The following is a 19,683-nucleotide window of genomic DNA, read 5'->3' as shown; positions in this document are numbered from 1 at the left end:
GAAATAAGTAGAAAAATCTGCCAGTGGGACAAGATTTATCTAAAATCTTGTTCCACTGGCAGATTTTTCTACTTATTTCAAGCGAAAATCTACTTGAAACAGGTGAAAATTGTTGTTTTTTCCAGTGATGACTTTTGCAGTGATCAATTTTACTTATCCTGTGAAGGACAGAATCATATTGATAAGTTCAGAAAACTGTTTTTTATTGTTGTGTTTTGATGTATTTGATGTAAGCCCAGTGGATATTTAAAGGGATTGTGACATGAAAAACAAATTTTTCTTGATTTTTTGTGTTTAGTTGGGTGTCTTGACATCAATTACACCCAAAAAAAAGTGTATTGTGTGCTTTCTGGGAATTTCCGCATAATTATGCAAAAACGGCGCATCTGGTTGGGTGGCGGACCTATACGTATAGACCCGCTAAATCACCGCCCCCTCCACCCAGCTCCCTGGGGGGGGTGGGGGCGGGGGGGGGTGATAAAAAAAGCCAAGCATGGAGTACTGGAGTGAAGTTTTTCTTGTTACACCCTTTTAGACACATTTGAGGGATATTGGCCAAGACTTTTAATAGTGTTAAAAGCATGTTAAAAATTATGTCACAATACCTTTAAAGCTTACAGAAGGCTGCATTTAACTGCTGCTATGTCATTCCTGCAGTATTTCTGCAGGTGTTTTGGTGACTGCTATTATTTGTAATATATTATATTATTTGTAATCAGCACAATTATCTCTCCCCATATGATAAAATCCACCATCCCCCCCCTGATTTATTTTTACAACTCGAGTTCTGGTCATAGAGTACCTTTTGAAAAAGATGATGATGATGATGATGTTCGCCGCAGATTTGTATGAAGTCGTAGCGCAGGTGGACTGTTGTGGAGTTCGCTGCGTTTGGATTAGAATTAGACAACAGGAGCTTTCAACCGTTTCCTGCGATTCCCAGGCAGCTCAGTGGAGACTTCCTCTCCAGGTAGCGGATGCTTGGCAGCGTGACATTCCCTCGTTCACAATTGATCTAAGGAATGAATTAGAGTCGCCGGGCAGATTCATAAACAGAGGAAGAAGTAAATAATGCATCCCTGTCACACACACAGAGATACACACGTTGTGTAATGTGCAGGTTTGCACATGTGTCCTCTAAATTTACTAGACCAATCCTTCAATCTGACGGCAGGGTAAGGTATTACTGCACCAACATGTGTGCAGTTGCACAATCACAGACGGGAGGTACCTTTTTTGTAAGTACAGCATGTAGCCTTTGTAGAGCCCGGCTGTGCACAAATACCAAGCTGAGAGTGGCTGTTGAACTTTGGAAAATGTCAGCCGTTGCTCCTAACAGAGAGTACTATCAGTTCATTCCTGGGTGTCCTCCCACATTGCTTCCCTCCACACCTCGAATCTTCCCTTGTGCTGAGACTGACCCGCTGAAAGCTTTTGAAGTCGTGGACAACGACGGAGCACAGAGGATACAGGGCCCTCGAGTTCAAACAGTCTTAGAAAATAACGCCACCGATGTTGCTCTGACAGCATGTTTTTTTTTTTGTTTGAGTTTGTTTATTTCGATCAGCAAAAAAATAAAAAGTCCTTCCAACAGAACAAAAAAAGCGTACACAGGTCTGACCGAAAGGGTTAGGGCTGAAGCTAACAAGCTTATAGGTGCCCTAACCTTTATACCATCAAATCATATATAGCATACGTATACACAGTACGCACACATACACATTGATACATTCATGCTTGCATCTACACCCATATAGAGTGCACATACTCATATACACATAGATTTTCACACGTACAAACATACCTACCATCAAAGCCGCCTTGGAGATTTGCGAGGCCTTGTGCGAAAGTTTTTAGGTTTTTCGGGTCGGATCAGGTGTCTATTTGCGCAATTTTAACTCTCTAATTAGCAAAATACTGGATATCTTCCCCTGCCTCATCATCATTTGGCTTGCCTCGACGTGGGGCCCCACGGCTGCTTGAGACCCGGTCGAATCGGTGATTTTTGTAACAAATTTATCAAACGAGCCTTTCAGAGAGGCATTAAACTCTTCCATTTTCTTTAGTTTTTTTCTTTTTTCATCCCCTGATGGAAATTTCCTGAATCTGTCTCGTTCTCTCGACATTGTGTGACAGTTTGTTCCAACTCCACCGTCTGGATCAGAGCAGCTTGTGTCTGCGCTTGGTCTGATCAGTTGTATTGAACAACAGACACGCGCATCATTGCACATATATTTATTGATATGCACAGACTAGTAAACATTTAGGTCTGTAATGGAACGTGACTGTTGATATTTATAAGGGGAAAAAAAAAACGGAAAAAAAAATTGAAAAAAAAATTGAAAAAAAACGGCCCTTGGCGCAAGGCCCCGTGCGGTCGCACGGTTCACATACCACTTGCAGCGGCCCTGAGCACACGTATATACAGTACACACACATACACATTGATGCATTCATGCTTGCATCTACACCCATATACAGTGCACATACTCATATACACATAGATTTTCACACGTACACACATACCTACCACCTATACCTATAAATACACAGCCAATACCAAACATAATACCAGATATTCGGTTCAATTTCCCCCAAAATCGTGATTATATACCACCATGTCTATAAATATCCAGAGTATTGTTTTTAAATTCTTTTTTGAATTGCTCAATATTTTTACTTTCTTTGATGTTGTCAGGTAACTTATTCCACAGCTTCACCCCATGGACAGATACACACATGCTTTTCCGAGTAGAATGTACAATCGGTTGTTTGAAATTCCATCTCCCTCTTAGCTCATATCCTCCTTCTCTATTACTAAACATTTTTTGTATATTGCCAAATTATTTCGTGCTTTATACAAAATTTGAGTGGTTTTGTACTCAACCAAATATCAGAATTTCAGTGCCTGTGATTTTAAAAACAGGGATGTGACCCCGCGGTTCGGAGACGAGCGGCGGCCGGAGCACAGCGTGAGGAAAAAGGTCCCCGTTGCCAGAGGTGCACGGTCGCTCCAAAACTCCTTCATCATGTAATGCAGTGGAGCAGTCTTGTAATGAATAATTAAACATTTAGCTCTGATGGTGTCAGACAGAATTTAAATTAAACATTTTCATCAATGTTGTTGAGTTCTTGAATTTCCATTCGGGTTCCATGTGCAGGGCAGTTCGTGGAGCTGTCCGTGGTACCGAAAACGCGCATATCAGAATTAACAAATTTATACAAAGCAGTTCACCTCGTGCCCTTTCTCATAAAACCTGCAGCGAAATGGAATAATCATCTCCTTCTCCTCCAGGTTATCTCATGACATGTCTGAAAGCAGTTTCTCATCCCTAAAACTCCCCGGAGGAGAGAAACTGCACCACAAAGTTTACAGTATGTGTTGCATGATGAGCCTCCCTGTTGTTTACACGTTGCTGCGAGTAAACAGCGTGTGATTACTGCACCCTGGGGCCCTTTCAGATTACCACTTTGGTGGAATACAAGAAGAAATATGTGACTGCTTTGCTGGCAGTGTGCTCTTTATTTTGATATATGCATAGTTTTTAGCATTTAAGGTCAAGTTTGTGGGGCAAAACGCAGTCTTGTATTGCCAAATTTAATTCACTTAAACTGTGGCTACATGTAATATTTCTGTTTACAGTCAATTGCTTTTTACATTGAGCTCATTAACCTTTTTAAATATATTCACTTCCTATCATGGGAACATAATACCATTTCTGAAACAGATTTGAAAGTGGGAACTAGTTTAACAGGTATTGAAGTAACCCCTCTTTTCTACTAATACTTCCCTGAATACTTCACTTTGGTGGAATACAGGAAAAATATGAGACTGGTTTGCTGGGAGTGTGCTCTTTATTTTGATATATGCTTAGTTTTTAGCATTTAAGGTCAAGTTTTTGGGGCAAAACGCGGTCTTGTCTTGCCAACTCTAATTAACTTAAACTGTAGCTACATGTAAGATAAGATAAGATAAGATAAAACCTTTAATAGTCCCACAGAGGGGAAATTTGCAGTTTACAGCAGCAAAGGGGATAGTGCAAAAAAACAAGAGGCATCAATAGAGAAGTAATAACACACTATAAACAGTAATCTGGTATATACAATAATAATAATAATAATAATAAGAAAAATAAATAATAAGAAATACTAGTATATAAAAAGATAACAGACGGATATTTACAGATGGATATTTACATAATTGCACTTTGCAGTGAATAAAAGATATTGCACATTATTCCCATGTAGTATTTTTGTTTACAGTCTATCGCTTTTTACACATCGCTTTTTACATAAAACATTAACTGTTTTAAATATATTCACTTCCTATCATTGGCAAGGCAAGGCAAGTTTATTTGTATAGCACAGGGGTCGGCAACCCAAAATGTTGAAAGAGCCATATTGGACCAAAAACACAAAAAACAAATATGTCTGGAGCCGCAAAAAATGAAAGGTCTTGTATAAACCTTAGAATGAAGGCAAATGGTGAAAGTCAAAATGTGGAGAAAAAAGTTAAAATGTGGAGAAAAACGTCAAAATTTCGAGAAAAAAGTCAAAATGTCAAGATTAATGTTGAAGTATAATCTCGAGAAAAAAGTGTAAATGTTGAGAAAAAAGTTTAAATCTCGAGAAAAAAGTGTAAATGTTGAGAAAAAAGTCGAAATGTTCGAGAAAAAGTGTAAACGTTGAGAAAAAAGTCGAAATGTCGAGAAAAAAGTGTAAATGTTGACCAAAAAGTCAAAATTTCGAGAAAAAAGTTGAAATGTCAAGATTAAAAAGGAAAGGAAAAAGGAAGAAAAAAAGGAAAAAGGAAGAAAAAAGCAAAAAAAAGAAGAAAAAAAGAGAAAATAAAGAGAAAAAAAGGAAGAAAAAAGAAGAAAAAAAGGAAAAAAAATAATAAAAAAAGGAAAAAAAGGTCAAACATTTTTGAAAAAGCTCCAGGAGCCACTAGGGCGGCGCTAAAGAACCGCATGCGGCTCTAGAGCCGCGGGTTGCCGACCCCTGGTCTAGCACAATTCAACACAAGGTAATTCAAAGTGCTTTACATCAACATTAAAAGCGGCAAGACACAGTAACAGTAACAGTAAATAACAAATAAGAAAAGAGGTCAAATAATAAAAATCACAAGTTGTTAAAACGTAAGGGCAGTAGAGTACAGCAGGTAAGTATTTAATTGGAACGTAATACTATTACTGAAACAGATTTGAAAGTGAGAACTACTTTAACAGGTATTGAAGTAACCCCTTTTTTCTACTGATACTTCCCTGCGACGGCTGCACCTTCATCCACAGATGAGCTCTCAGCCTCCTGCAGATGTTGACTCCTCACCTTCCTCTTGTCCGGCAGCAGCTCCAAATAAAATGATCCTATCGTCCGTCTCTTCTTAATTCCTTTTGCCATATTTTCCCTCATGGACAGAATCTCCAGGGGTGTTTTAGGCAGCTCTTGAGTGCCCTCATGCGTTCATTACTCTTTTACTGCTTTCACAACACTATAGTGTGTGTGTGTGTGTGTGTGTGTGTGTGTGTGTGTGTGTGTGTGTGTGTGTGTGTGTGTGTGTGTGTGTGTGTGTGTGTGTGTGTGTGTGTGTGTGTGTGTGTGTGTGTGTGTGTGTGTCAGTATGTTTTTACATGATACTGAAAAAAGGAACAAATCAAAGCATTCACTTTGACGTTGCATGAAAGGAAAGACTTTTCTCCTCTGATGTTATTTGGGAGTGTAAAAAAAATGAGGAAAGAAAGAGATTCTTTTACATGTTTTATTGCACATTTTTGTGCAACTGTACGTGTGAGTGTTTGAATGTTCCTAAGCATGTGTGTGTGTGTGTGTGGTGCACATTTTTTTAAAGGAGTTGGTTTATCCATTAAAATTTTTCATCAGCAAAATCCCGAGGAGCATGTGTGATGAATTCCCTGACTTATATTTTTCCCAGTGATCACAAGTGTTTATCGATCATGACGGTATTTCCTCTCCTGTCTTTGCAGGAAGCGCTTTGAACCTCACTTGCAGAGCGTTTTTTGGCTACAGCGGCGATGTCAGTCCACTCGTCTACTGGATGAAGGGAGAGAAGTTTATAGAAGACCTGGATGAAGAGAGAATCCAAGAGAGCGACATAAAGTAAGGAAAAAAAAGCAGGTTATTTCACTGGACTTGACAGCACAGAGGCATTCATATCAGACGTGGACAGATTTAATACAAATTCACTGAATGACAAAGCCAGAAAGTTTGCACATTTTAGTCCATTAGCGCTAAACTGTAAACTGTAATTCAAACATTTATTTACGAGATTTTTTTTTTTGTATAGATATCTTTATTGAGGGCAATAAAAAAAGAAAAAAATAAGATTTACAATAACAATATATATTTTTTTTTTTATACTTTTCATAACATTAATTAAACCAAAATAAATAAATAATAAAAGCAAAAAAAAATAAGAAGAAATAAATAAATAAATAAATAAGTAAATAAAAATAAATACAACCCCTTCCCTCCCTCATATGGTCAATAGATTACATCATTCAAAATCATTTCACTTCTTTTCACATATGTCTATCAATACTGGAACAAATTAATAATAAATTAGATAACCAAGTCCTGCGTAAATGTACGAGATTTAATCGCAGCTTTCCAAGAAGCTGCTGTTTTCACTTTATTTTGCTGTGGAATGAACATGGAGTCTTGCCTGTAACGAGCTGGGACGGGCTGCGGCAGACCCCCAAGAGTCGAGGTTCAAGGTTCTTTATTTGTCACAGAGCCAGCGTCCAAAAGAGAACAAAACAAAAACAAACAAACAACATAAGACACTGGTAGACAGATGTCTCAGGTTGCAGTCAATGGGTCAGCGCCGCCGTCACCAAAGGAAAGGATTAAACGTGTATAGAAAATGGATGGATGGATGAACATCAGGTAGCAGCTATATTTCTATAGGTCATCCATCCATCCATCCACCCTTTTTTTTTGTAATTACGCTCTATTCCTTCGGAAAAGGCACTGGCCAGCAAGAGGAAACGCGAGTATCCAGGACATCTGAGGGGGTAGCCTCCAGCAACGAAGTGGTTGAACCAGCAGGAACCCAATCGGGAAAGAAAGAGGAGAAAACGTCATTGGTGGACAAGCGCCTGCATGGACACACACGGCTTCAAAAAGGTCCTTGTCAGGGAGTGTGTTGTTTGAGGACCCAGAAGCAGGAGAGCGGGAGGCAGGAGTTCACCAAAAACAGGGTTTATTCCACAAAAAACAAGAACAAAAACCGCTGCAGAGCAGGATCAAAACAAGAACGTGATCGTGGCTACAAAAACCTGACGAGGAGAACATAGAGGGAGCAAACAGTACGGACCAACAGGGAGCAGGGGAAGACAAGACCAGATATACACAGGGGATAACGAGACACAGGTGCGAACAATCAGGCCAGATGGGAAACAGGCGGGGCAGAACAGAAAACACAAACTGGGGGAAATGTCAAACACTGACAGTCCTTAATGTTGAGAAGCTCTGCAAGTGGTTGGAACAGGCTGTTCGGAAAGATGCTGGCACAAGAACAGAGTTGGGTTTACACCGACAGACTGGACCTCAGGGGATCGCCGGAGCTAAGTACAGGAATGATGCGAACCTCAAGGTCAAGACTCTGCAAAAGTCTGCAGAAGAAACAGCAGACTGAAATCTCCAACAATCATGCTATCCTAGCATCCAACTCCCCCTTTTGCCTCATTTTTGAGAAACACATAAAGGTTTCCTAATAAACTAGACTTTCAGACATTTATTTTATTTACATTTTTTTTTATTATTATTATTCGGAATCACACGAGCATTACAGCAGCATAACATAATCATACCAACATTATATCTCTACTGCGATCCATTTTTCTTTTTTTTTTCTTTTTCTTGCAAACAGAAAAAAGAACAAAAACATAAACATGGGGTGTTTTCATTAAGATAAAGAGAAAAAAAAAAAAAACTTTGTGTAAAGACAAATGGGTAAATGAAATACATCTCAAACAAAAGCAGGGCATCTAAGGGAAATGTAACAAATTTGGATTGTTGCATCCTCTCCATTACAAAGATATCGTAAATTATGTCGTACCAATCGTCTAATGAAGGAACATCTGGCTTAAGCCACTTCTTGATAGCTTTTCGCGCAGCTACACTTAGCAAACCAAACAGGTATCTTGATTCCACAACCATAGATACAGAGTGCGCAAACCCAAAAAGAAGTTCGTCCCAGTTAAAAAGCAACATCTGACCCAAAAATCATCACTAACTCTGAAAGCATTTACTTTTGGACAGGCCCGACTTTCATACATTTGAAGCAAACCCAGCTTCCTGTTCCTCCCTCTCCGTGGCACTTTTAAATAAGTCGATTCCACGGCCCGTGTGCGCGTTGGCCATCAGGGCTGTTTTTAGAGGACGTCTCTGCGGAGACGGCCCTGTCAGATGGTTAACAACCGCCATTTTTCACGCTGCCGGTTCTGTCGGTTCTGTCTCCATCACTGCACCCACCTATAGCAGCCTGGAGACGCTCCATAAGGAGGGTGGGGGGGGGAGTAACGAGTCACGGAGGAGAGGAGTAAAGACGACGCATCTGATGAGTTTTCTTGTTCGCTGACATAAACATGCAGCAGAACCAGATCTCATCTCAACCGAGCCCTTTGTTTGTCTCCTCTTCCCTGACAACAGGATTCTTCCACTCAAGGAAGGAGGGGGGTTATCTGTTCGCTGATTTATATCCATTTTTCATGCGGCAGATCAATAATTTACTCGGTCATGTAGTCTCTGTCGTTGATGCTGTTACCCAAGGCTTTTCTCAGCTCCCGCTTTGATTTGACTTCCCTAAATGGAGCTGGAGATGCAGTTCAATTCAATTCAATTTTATTTATATAGCATCTAATACAACAGATGTTGTCTCTAGACGCTTTCCAGAGACCCAGAACGTGACCCGCGAGCAATTATTACATAAACAATGGCAGGTAAAAACTCCCATAGTGGGAGAAAAACCTTAAGCCAAACAGTGGCAAGAAAAACTCCCCTTTAGGAGGGAAGAAACCTGGACCAGGACCTGGCTCATAAGGGGGGACCCTCCTGCCGAGGGCCAGACTGGGGGTCGGGGACGTCAACAGCACAGCAGGCAGGTGGAAGCAGCAGCGGGATGACCGGGGATGGGGGGGGGACCGGGACCGCAGGCCAGCACGCAGCTCCTGAAGCTCCGGCCTGCAAACATGCACAAAAGAGAAAAAAGGGGGGCCGGCACAACAAACTACGGGAGCGATGGACAAAAATGTTAGCTATCAAACTACGGGAGCGATGGACAAAAATGTTAGCTATGAGATACTTATAATAAATACAAATGGAAATGGAGAAGAGAGGAAGGGAAGAGGAGAGGAGAAGAAGGGTGAGAGGCACCGCCCAGTGGATCATGTCGGTGCCCCCCTGCAGATGCAGGCCAGACGGAGGAGGAGAACAATGAACAGAGAGGATCAAAGAAACCCAGCGTGAACCCCTGAAGGGGGGGGGGCGCCCAGACCGCCAGGTGTGACCAGACCTCCATCCTGCGGAGCACTCGGACCTCGAGTTCAGAGTTTCTGTGTGCATTTTAGCTCTGAGCCCATCGATTTGTTGGAGTTCATTTCCATGGTAACCTGAGCACATAAATTCTCATTTGCGCCACCGGGTCAAGGCCGCCGCCGCCGCCGCCGTCATCACCGCGCGGATGGCTGGACATTAGCATAGCAGGCAGAGATTAACAAATCTGGCTCAGCATAATGAAGGAGGTGATCGATATGCTATTGACCCGGTTCAGTCGGCCTCTCGCTGCTGTACATTTGGGTGAAAGGAACGAAGAGGGTGGAACTGGATCACTAAATGAACAAACTGGGCTTTTCAGCTTTTCAGGGAGAAAACTAAAGTTGCTTTCGTCAACGAAAATTATGACAAAATATCGTCGTCAACGAACCTTTATCACCTGAGGAAAAGGAGACGAGACACAACGAAAAGGCTGGTCATGTGACGATAACAATAATTAAATATATAATGCAATATCGTAGAGGAATAAAAACCAGACTAAAATGTAGATTACAAAATAAAAACTCTGCCAAAATGTGTCTTCATTTTCGTTGACCAAAACTAGACGAAATGTTCTACCAAAGATCCTTAATGTCCATGTTTTCAGTAGTTTCTCTGGTTTAATGTCCATGTTTTCAGTAGTTTCTCTGGTTTAATGTCCATTTTTTCAGTAGTTTCTCTGGTTTAATGTCCATGTTTTCAGTAGTTTCTCTGGTTTAGTTCTGCTGGGTGACGTTAGTCCTCAATCCCAGTCGCTGCAGCAGGAATCAGATCCAGAAGATGCAGCTGCAGAGTTAGAGGCTGATGCCGTTAACGCAGAGCTCTAGGTTCACGTCAATTAAAAACTAAGTTACATAGAGAAACGCGGATCTTCTCTGGGGAAGAGAAGAAGAAGAAGAACCATCTTTGGATACACTTTCCTACATAAACGTGGAAAAGAAAACCCAATGTGTCGTCGAAAAAACAAAAAGACGGCGAGAAATGCAGAAAAATAAGTATGTTGTAAAGTCAAATTAGAGCGTCATCTGCATCTTGAATGAATGTATTCTTGAGTCTACAAGGTCACAATAATATAATAATAAGATAACCTTGTTTGAATTGTAAAATGGGTTTGGCTAAATACAATCTCTGACGAAAACTAGACTAAAATGGTCCTGGACAATTCTTTTTCTTTTTTCTTTTTTTTTTTGGGCTCTAGTGGCCCTTTATTGAAGATTCAGACTGGAAAGGGGTAGAGAGAGAGAACGGGGATGACACGCAGCAAAGGTGCGCAGGCCGGGATTCGAACCTGCGACTGCTGCTGGGGGACTGTAGCCTCAGTATATGAGCCACTGCTTAACCCACTGCGCCACCGAGCGGCCCGTCCTGGACAATTCTGACTAAAATAAAACTAAAATGCTCAGACTGAAACTTGACACGACTAAAAGGAGAATGTACGTGACTAAATCTAATAAAAACTAAAATGATAGCTTGACCCAAAGACTAGAATAAAACTAAAATTGAAACAGGCTGAATTTGGGGATTTACTCACCCTGTTAAGGATATCAATAATCTTCCACAAAAAAAAGCAAAACCATACCTGCACATTCAGGAACCAGACGCTTCTCCATCTGATTTACTGTCGGTGCATCCGGACCGAGGCTGGCGTGGCTCTAACTCAGCGAGCCGCCCTGTCGGTGTGCATTACCGAGCGTAATCCAGCTCTCATCCGTCGCCACACGGGTCACCTTGACCCTGTTATCCACCTACTCAAACTTTAGGGCCCCATCATCTTCATTCGAGGTTCAAGTGGTCGTTATCAAGCCGATTCTACGGCAACAAGCTGTGCGTCCTCACATATTGTGATTATGGGACACGGGGGGGGGGCTTCAAAGTGCCCACCGCTCCCCGGGGAGACATAAATTATTCCCATGCCTCCATCTCCCGGCCCGGCGGTCCAGCCCCCAGCGCAACAACAACTTCACTGCTCAGACTCAGTGATACACTTTCAATTACCGATGCCGAGTCCAGGAAGGAAGGAAGGAAGGAAGGAAGGAAGGAAGGAAGGAAGGAAGGAAGGAAGGAAGGAAGGAAGGAAGGAAGGAAGGAAGGAAGGAAGGAAGGAAGGAAGGAAGGAAGGAAGGAAGGAAGGAAGGAAGGAAGGAAGGAAGGAAGGGAGGGAGGGAGGGAGGGAGGGAGGGAGGGAGGGAGGGAGGGAGGGAGGGAGGGAGGGAGGGAGGGAGGGAGGGAGGAAGGAAGGAAGGAAGGAAGGAAGGAAGGAAGAAAAGAAGGAAGGAAGGAAGGAAGGAAGGAAGGAAGGAAGGAAGGGAGAAAAGAAGGAAGGAAGGAAGGAAGGAAGGAAGGGAGAAAAGAAGGAAGGAAGGAAGGAAGGAAGGGAGAAAAGAAGGAAGGAAGGAAGGGAGAAAAGAAGGAAGGAAGGAAGGAAGGAAGGAAGGAAGGAAGGAAGGAAGGAAGGAAGGAAGGAAGGAAGGAAGGAAGGAAGAAAATAAGGAAGGAAGGAAGGAAGGGAGAAAAGAAGGAAGGAAGGAAGGGAGAAAGGAAGGAAGGAAGGAAGAAAAGAAGGAAGGAAGGAAGGAAGGAAGGAAGGAAGGAAGGAAGGAAGGAAGGAAGGAAGGAAGGAAGGAAGGAAGGAAGGAAGGAAGGAAGGAAGGAAGGAAGGAAGGAAGGAAGGAAGGAAGGGAGAAAAGAGGAAGGGAAGAAGGAAAGAGAGAGCAGGAGGAAAGAAGGAAGGAAGGGAAAAAAGAAGGAAGAAAGGAAGGAAGGAAGGAAATGAGCCTGAAAGAAAGAAAGAAAGAAAGAAAGAAAGAAAGAAAGAAAGAAAGAAAGAAAGAAAGAAAGAAAGAAAGAAAGAAAGAAAGAAAGAAAGAAAGAAAGAAAGAAAGAAAGAAAGAAAGAAAGAAAAAGAAAGAAAGAAAGAAAGAAAGAAAGAAAGAAAGAAAGAAAGAAAGAAAGAAAGAAAGGATAAATTTATCGTCATTTTTATCGGGATAAATGCCAGAAATGATCGTGATACATGTTTTAGTCCATACCGCCCATCCCTAGTCTGAAGGCGAGCGAAGTGAGATGCTTGAAAGCCATTATCTCCCCACACACTCCAGCTCCAACACCCGTTCCCCGTCCCACTCCTCCTTCACCAGCAAATGAAACGTACACACAAACACCGGAGATATTTTACTCATTTGAGCTTTGTTTTTTTCTGGTTGGTGTCACTGGAGCCGAGGGCGCCGTAAAAAGTAGGCTAAGTAGCAGCGCTGGAGGTATGAGGGAGCGCCGGCTCCCCGGCTCCCTCCTCCATCAGGCTCAACCAGCCCAGCAGGGGACACTCATTTACTTTATGGAATATTACTTTCTCTTCTTCTCGCCGTTACCATGGCAGCCGCTATAAAAAGATTTCCTCCTCATCGCCATTATTTGATTTCCCGCAGACACACGCTCACGCGCGAAGCCAGGGGAAGATCCCTTATTGATTTTCATTCCTCATATGTTTTGACTGCAGAGAAAGAAATTAACATACCATGAAGTACTTAACGCTGCACAAAAGGGAAGCTTTATGAAGATATCTCCGCTGCCGCAGACACACGCTGTTTGTGTTTGTGTGTGTTTCCTCAGCCTCTCACTTCCTCACTGGTGCACTTTAAATCCCGACTCCATTACATCTTCCTTTTGCTGTCATATTAATGTTGCACTCATTACATTATCCGCACATTTGTAAAGATTGTGTGCTGCCACTTTCCACTTGTTGTTTTCAGGGCTGGCGGAGCAGAAGGATGCGTGGCTCAGCTCTCTTTCCTCTGTTTGTTTTTTTTTTCTCCCAGAGTCGTCAAGGAGCATCTCGGGGAACAAGAAGTGGCAATTTCCCTGACTATTAACTCTCTGGAGGAGGAGGACTTGGGAAATTATTCTTGTTACGTGGAGAATGGTAACGGCCGTCGCCAAGCCACCATTCAGCTGTTTAGGCAGGGTAAGGACTCTTGGGCTTTTCTCACAGCAGCCATGAAGAACCCTCTTCTCTCTCTCGCTTTCTCTCTCTTTTAACTATTTTTCCTGCATTTCATTTCCAAGAAGGTATCTCGGTGGCAGAAACAGTTCTTTTCTTCCTCGCTGTCTGGCAGTATTAAATATTCTGTATCAGCCTGTTTCCAATTCTTTTAAGGCTACATAATAGATACAATAGTCAAAGCATAGCAGCATAATTCACTGGAAAATATTCTGGATGTGTCAGATATTATTTTTTTTTGCACATTTACCCGAGCTCTCGCCGCTTGCTTGTGTCATATGTTCTACGTTTTGCACCAGCAGCTTGTTTAGCTGCTTTAGGCCTCTCGCATGAAGCTCGTCTGAAGCTCTTTTTCATGCACTCGCTATATCACCCCGAGAAAGGGAGGTAATTTGATGGCTGTTTAAACAGCAAATTGGTGCTCAGCTTTTCCCACCGGACCAATATGTCCAGCATACAATTACATTTTAAGTCTTTATATGTGTGTTTTCCCCTCTTTTATTCTCTCCGTGCCGAGCCTTTTGTAGACAGCACAATCCCATTCCAGCGGCCTTTGCGGGGCTGCAGACGGCTTCATTTAACTCTCAGAGAAGAGGGATGCCGAGTCTCTCATGCACGTCTGATGTTTATTTCAAGTTCCCCTTCAAAGAATGCATCAGTCACCGAGCCTGCAGCAGGTCTGATGCAAAGTAAACGGAGGAGTGTGAAGGAGGGGAGCTCTGGCCGGGGAAACATGAACAACATGAGGTGTGGTGGTGGTGGTGATGATGATGATGATGATGATGATGATGATGATGATGATGATGATGATGATGGTGATGATGATGATGATTTACATGAAGTTTATGAACTGATCTTCTTCTCCAGTCGTGATAAATAAATATGCACCACTCTGGTGTATCTACAGCAGCTGATGGTGAACGTGGGATTCATCCTGCCTGTGACATTGCTTAGTTTAGCTCAGGGGTCGGCAACCCGCGGCTCTAGAGCCGCATGTGGCTCTTTAGCGCTGCCCTAGTGGCTCCTGGAGCTTTTTCAAAAATGTTTGACCTTTTTTTTCTATTTTTTCCTTTATTTTTCTTTTTTTCTTCTTTTTTTTATTTTTTCTTCTTTTTTTTCTTCCTTTTTCCTTTCGACTTTTTTCTCGACATTTCGACTTTTTTCTCGATATTTTTACTTTTTTCTCAACATTTCGACTTTTTTCCTCAAAATTGTACTTCAACATTAACTTTTTTCTCGAAGTGCATAATGAAAACAAATCTTCCTCCTCTAAAATATTATTTTATTTTTCTCCTGCCTGGCCCTAATACTCTTCCGTAGATTCGCGTAACAAAAACAGTCATGTGGAAAGACATTAACATGCTACATTTGCAGTCGAGCACCCAGTTATAACTAATATAGAAACATGCAGCATGTGTTGTCTTCATTCTAAGGTTTATACAAGACTTTTCATTTTTTGCGGCTCCAGACATTTGTTTTTTGTGTTTTTGGTCCAATATGGCTCTTTCAACATTTTGGGTTGCCGACCCCTGGTTTAGCTCAAAACAGATAAAAAAAAGCAAATAAAAAAAAAAAAAACATTCTTAGTTTTTTTTCTTATTCATCATCAAATAGAGGGAATGCACATGACGTCACAGATGCGACTTCACAGCGGGTTTCGCCCACTGAGTGGCAGAAAGACTGAGCGGCAGCGTAAAGTTCCAGTTTGAACACTGGAAAACATCTAAAATGGGAAAGAGCTGTTGTGCGATCGACTGTACTCGTGGATTTAGCAAGAAATCGGAGTTATCGTTTTACAGACTGATGAAAAATAAGCTTAAGAGAGACAAATGGATCGCTGTAATTCACAGAAACAACTGGATTCCAGGAACCGAAACGTGGATTTGCGGTTCCCATTTTGTATCAGGTAATGTTGGATTTTTGGGTAGCTAACGTTAAACGGTCAAATCATAAAGTTCGGTGTCCTCATCACTTTAATTTCACCAACAAATCCTGCCTTGAAGTCGGACCAAGCGTCAAGACTTTTGTAAGCCTTCAAGCTTTGCTTCGTGTATTTCCCCGGCGTAGAAATTAAGTACATATAAATATCAGGAAACTGGATTCGTGGCCAAATATTAATGTCCATGGACCACTGGTTCTTGGGGTAACTGCACGGGTCACTGTCAAGTCCAACTGACTTTAATTTAAGCCGATAATCGGCTGTTATCCCGTCTTTTCCACTAGTTGCAGCCGTTTTTGCCACTCAGTGTGAGTAAGGGGGCTGGTCCCGTGGGGAAGTGACGTCAATGCAAACCCTCTATTCAATTCAATTCAATCCAATTTTATTTATATAGCGTCTATTACAACAGAACTTGTCTCCAGGATCTTTTCAGAGACCCAGAACATGACCCCCGAGCAATTATTACATAAACAATGGCAGGAAAACCAGCTGGAGAGAGCAGAGCAGGAAGTGTAAATGTTTTATATACTGTAGTATTTATCTTTTTATTTCTTAGCACTGACTGGTGTCACTTTTAAATTCGTTGTTATACAACAATGAAGCAACAAAAAAAGGGGGTGGGGGTAAATAAGAAAAGTTCAGACAGTTATGGGATAATTAGTGTCCTGAAAGAGCCAGACTAGACATCCTCCCTTTGTTAAGGATAAAGTTTGGTAATGTAATTTATTTATACAGCACTTTCCAACAGCCTTGCAGTGTGCCAAAGTGCTTTACAGCAAGTAATAGATAAAAAGGAATCAAACTAGATCAAATGAATGTGATGTACCGGCCCGGTTACGAGGGTAGACCGTTGCTAGGATCCCTGGAAACCGCTCCTCCCCAGGATATTACACTGAGAGAGGAGCATGCAGAGCTGGGAAATTAGCCAAGATATTTTCTGACCTGAACTCAACTTTGCTCGGTTTCACGCCAAGCAGGCGAGTACGGTCCTTCTGTGTGATCGATGATACGATCAGGGCTTCACAAGGGTCTCCTGTGGTGGCCAAAGAAACAAAGTGAACCCTCCCACCACCCCAGACGAGCTGCCTGTGACCCGTGAACACAGTCGTATTTCCTCCAGTGCACAACGTGACCATGATGCACCACAGGAGCTTCGGCCTGTTACTGCACGTCGTTACTTAGGAAGTTCAGGGTGCCACTCTAATGGCACTTTTCCACTAGTACCTACTCAGCTCGACTCATCTCAGCTCGGCCTGGTTTCTTTTCCACTACAATCCAGCACCTGGAGCAGAAGTAGGAGGTTGGAGTGAAGCTGCTGTGACGTATTTGATTGTGTATCTAAACGAAGAAGACAACAACACTAAAGATGTAGAACCTGGAAGAGATGATAGATGTGCTGCTGGTGCCGCTTATCCATTCCCGGGTCACGGGGGCAGCAGTCTCAGCAGAGATGCCTAGACTTCCTTCACCCCAGACACTTCCTCCAGCTCTTCCTCCATCTCTTCCTCCAGCTCTTCCTCCAGCTCTTCCTCCAGCTCTTCCTCCATCTCTTCCTCCAGCTCTTCCGAGGGGAGTCCGAGGCGTTCCCAGGCCAGCCGAGAGACATAGTCTCTCCAGCGTGTCCTGGGTCTTCCCCGGGGTCTCCTCCCGGAGGGACATGCCTGGAACACCTCCCTAGGGAGGAGGGACATGCCTGGAACTCCTCCCTAGGGAGGAGGGACATGCCTGGAACACCTCCCTAGGGAGGAGGGACATGCCTGGAACACCTCCCTAGGGAGGAGGGACATGCCTGGAACACCTCCCTAGGGAGGAGGGACATGCCTGGAACACCTCCCTAGGGAGGAGGGACATGCCTGGAACACCTCCCTAGGGAGAATCCAGGAGGATCCGGTACAGATGCCCAAGCCACCTCAGCTGCTCCTCTCAATGTGAAGGAGCAGCGGCTCAACTCCGAGCTCCTCCCGAGTGACCGAACTCCTCACCCTATCTCTAAGGGAGCGTCCAGCCACCCTGCGGAGGAAACTCATTTCGGCCACTTGTATCCGCGATCTTATCCTTTCGGTCACTACCCAAAGTTCATGACCATAGGTGAGGGTAGGGGCGTAGATTGACCGATAAATGTGTTCGATATCAAGTTAAAAAATGAGAGTGAGAGAAGCTTCAAGCAGCTACGCTTTTTAATTGTTTTAGTTTGTCTCGGTGCTGCTGAAAAGTCCGTTGGTATCTGAGCAGCTATGAAGTGACAGAGCTCCTGGTAGATCTGGTCGTTCCTTATCGCCCGTCTAGATCCCTTTTTAATTCTCTCCTCAGCACCAGGTTTATGAACATCTGCACCTCAGAGTTGGATCACCAAACAGACTTCTGCTGCCATTGCTGCTGGAATAAAATGAACAAGAATCTCCGTCTTTCTCTGATGTCACATCCTGACTCAGACGTCTGACTCCAACCCCCCGACCAATCGGTGGCCTGTAGTGTGATGACATCACAGCCCGACTCGGCCGCTTAGAACCTCGGCAGAGTAGTTACAGAAAAGTATCTACTCGGCACGTTAGACCCCTAGTGGGAAAGAACCAAACCGAGGCGAGTCGAGTCGGGCTGAGTAGGTTCTAGTGGGAAAGCACCATAAGATAAGGAGGAAAATACGTCGGTGGCGGCTGGAAGCGCAGCCCCCCTCCCCCCGCCATCGTCCTGGCGCAGCTGTTTGCATTGTCATCTTGCAGCATGACATATTGCTCTCATAACTTCAGTTTCCCTTCATCCTTCACATGACAGGGGTCCAGGAGTGTGCAGAAAAACCGAGCAGAGAGACTTCCTAAAATACAGCAACCTCCCTCCTCCCTCCCGCCATCAACGTCCCTCCAGCCTGCAGTTATGCTCTTATTGCCGGCGCTGGTGCAAGCTGCTCCGGTGCTTGTGCAGAAACGTAGAAACTGCAGAGGCATTCAAGGAACTGCTCTAGCCACCTTTTATCTGAGTTAACTGCCACCGAGACAGAAAACCGTTTCTCCTAAAAACAGTTTTTCTAGTTATTTATCCCCCTAATCCTTTAATTAAAGCTGCTTAGATAAATCGTTTTAGTGCAAAGGTGGAAACTTTTAACTCTTAATAATGAGAGCCATCTTATTGCCTGGGAATGATGCCGTTATCTCATGTGACGACGTGCGTCGCCTTGGCTCCATCTTTTGACAATATATGAGGAGCATCGCGGTTGCCATGGCAGCCGCACAGCCTCGCAGCCCACAGTGTGACAGAGACAGAAGGTGAACTCGTTCTAGCTGAGCCGACCAGGTAAATGCTGCTTTAATACACACCATAACTCATCCTCGGCCAATTAAAATCCCCGGGGAGAGGGGGAGGCAGAGCCGGAGAGGAGAAATGAACAGAGACGGGAAGAAGAAGTGCCAGAACTCGGCGGAGGTGTGATGGAGAGGCGACTTGACAGCAGGATGAGTAAACTAAAACCTGCTGTTTTGTTGCTAAACAGCACAAAACCTCCCTGCAGTGAAGCCTTTCGTTTGTCTGGAGGTTTTTATGACATTTTATGACTCTGAAGATGGATTCTGCTCTGCTCTGAGTGCAGCTTTGAACGGTCCTCAGATGTTCCTCCTTTGCAGCAGATTTTAAATGTGTTTCATTAGAGCCTGATTTCTGAGTTTAGCTGGGAAATACTGAACAAAGAAGAATTCCTGTGTCTCAGCAGTTTCCATTGTTTCTTTTTGCCTGTGTGTGTGTGCATGCATGTATGCATGTGTGTGTGTGTGTGTGTGTGTGTGTGTGTTGTCCTCAGCAGAGCTCATGTACACCGTGGAGCTGGCAGGAGGGCTGGGTGCGATCCTGTTGCTTCTCATCTTCCTCATCTCCCTCTACAAATGCTACAAGATCGAGATGATGCTTTTCTACAGGAGACACTTCGGCAGCGAAGACATCGATGGAGGTAACGGTGGCTTCAACTAAAGTTGCTTTCGTCAACGAAAATTATGACTAAATATCGTCGTCAACGAACCTTTATCACCTGAGGAAAACCAGACGAGACTGTTGTGCCACAAGTAGGAGCGCTGTTCAGTTATCAAGAGTTATTAATAATTTTATTCAACAATTATTAATAATTAATAAAGTAGACTATTGAATCATCAAAATGATTTAATCCTAATCGGGGCACCACCTGGATTTCCAGGAAAAATGATAACTTTTA

At 43.2% G+C, this 19,683-nt stretch overlaps 1 protein-coding gene across 2 annotated transcripts in view; it reads left to right on the top strand.

The window, feature by feature from the left end:
- il1rapl1a (interleukin 1 receptor accessory protein-like 1a) overlaps positions 1 to 19,683 on the top strand; it is a 458,044-nt gene that overhangs the window by 423,712 nt on the left and 14,649 nt on the right. For both annotated transcript variants that reach the window (XM_061724618.1, XM_061724617.1), the window contains exons 7-9: positions 5,985 to 6,117; positions 13,371 to 13,516; positions 19,282 to 19,425. In XM_061724618.1, coding sequence (XP_061580602.1) covers positions 5,985 to 6,117; positions 13,371 to 13,516; positions 19,282 to 19,425 — 423 coding nt within the window. The remainder of the gene's footprint in view (positions 1 to 5,984; positions 6,118 to 13,370; positions 13,517 to 19,281; positions 19,426 to 19,683) is intronic.

Source organism: Cololabis saira, chromosome 6 (genome assembly GCF_033807715.1).
Source record: "Cololabis saira isolate AMF1-May2022 chromosome 6, fColSai1.1, whole genome shotgun sequence".
Classification (NCBI taxonomy): Eukaryota; Metazoa; Chordata; class Actinopteri; order Beloniformes; family Belonidae; genus Cololabis; species Cololabis saira.
The sequence above is the reverse complement of the archived record's forward strand: the minus strand, read 5'-3'. Positions and strand labels throughout refer to the sequence as shown.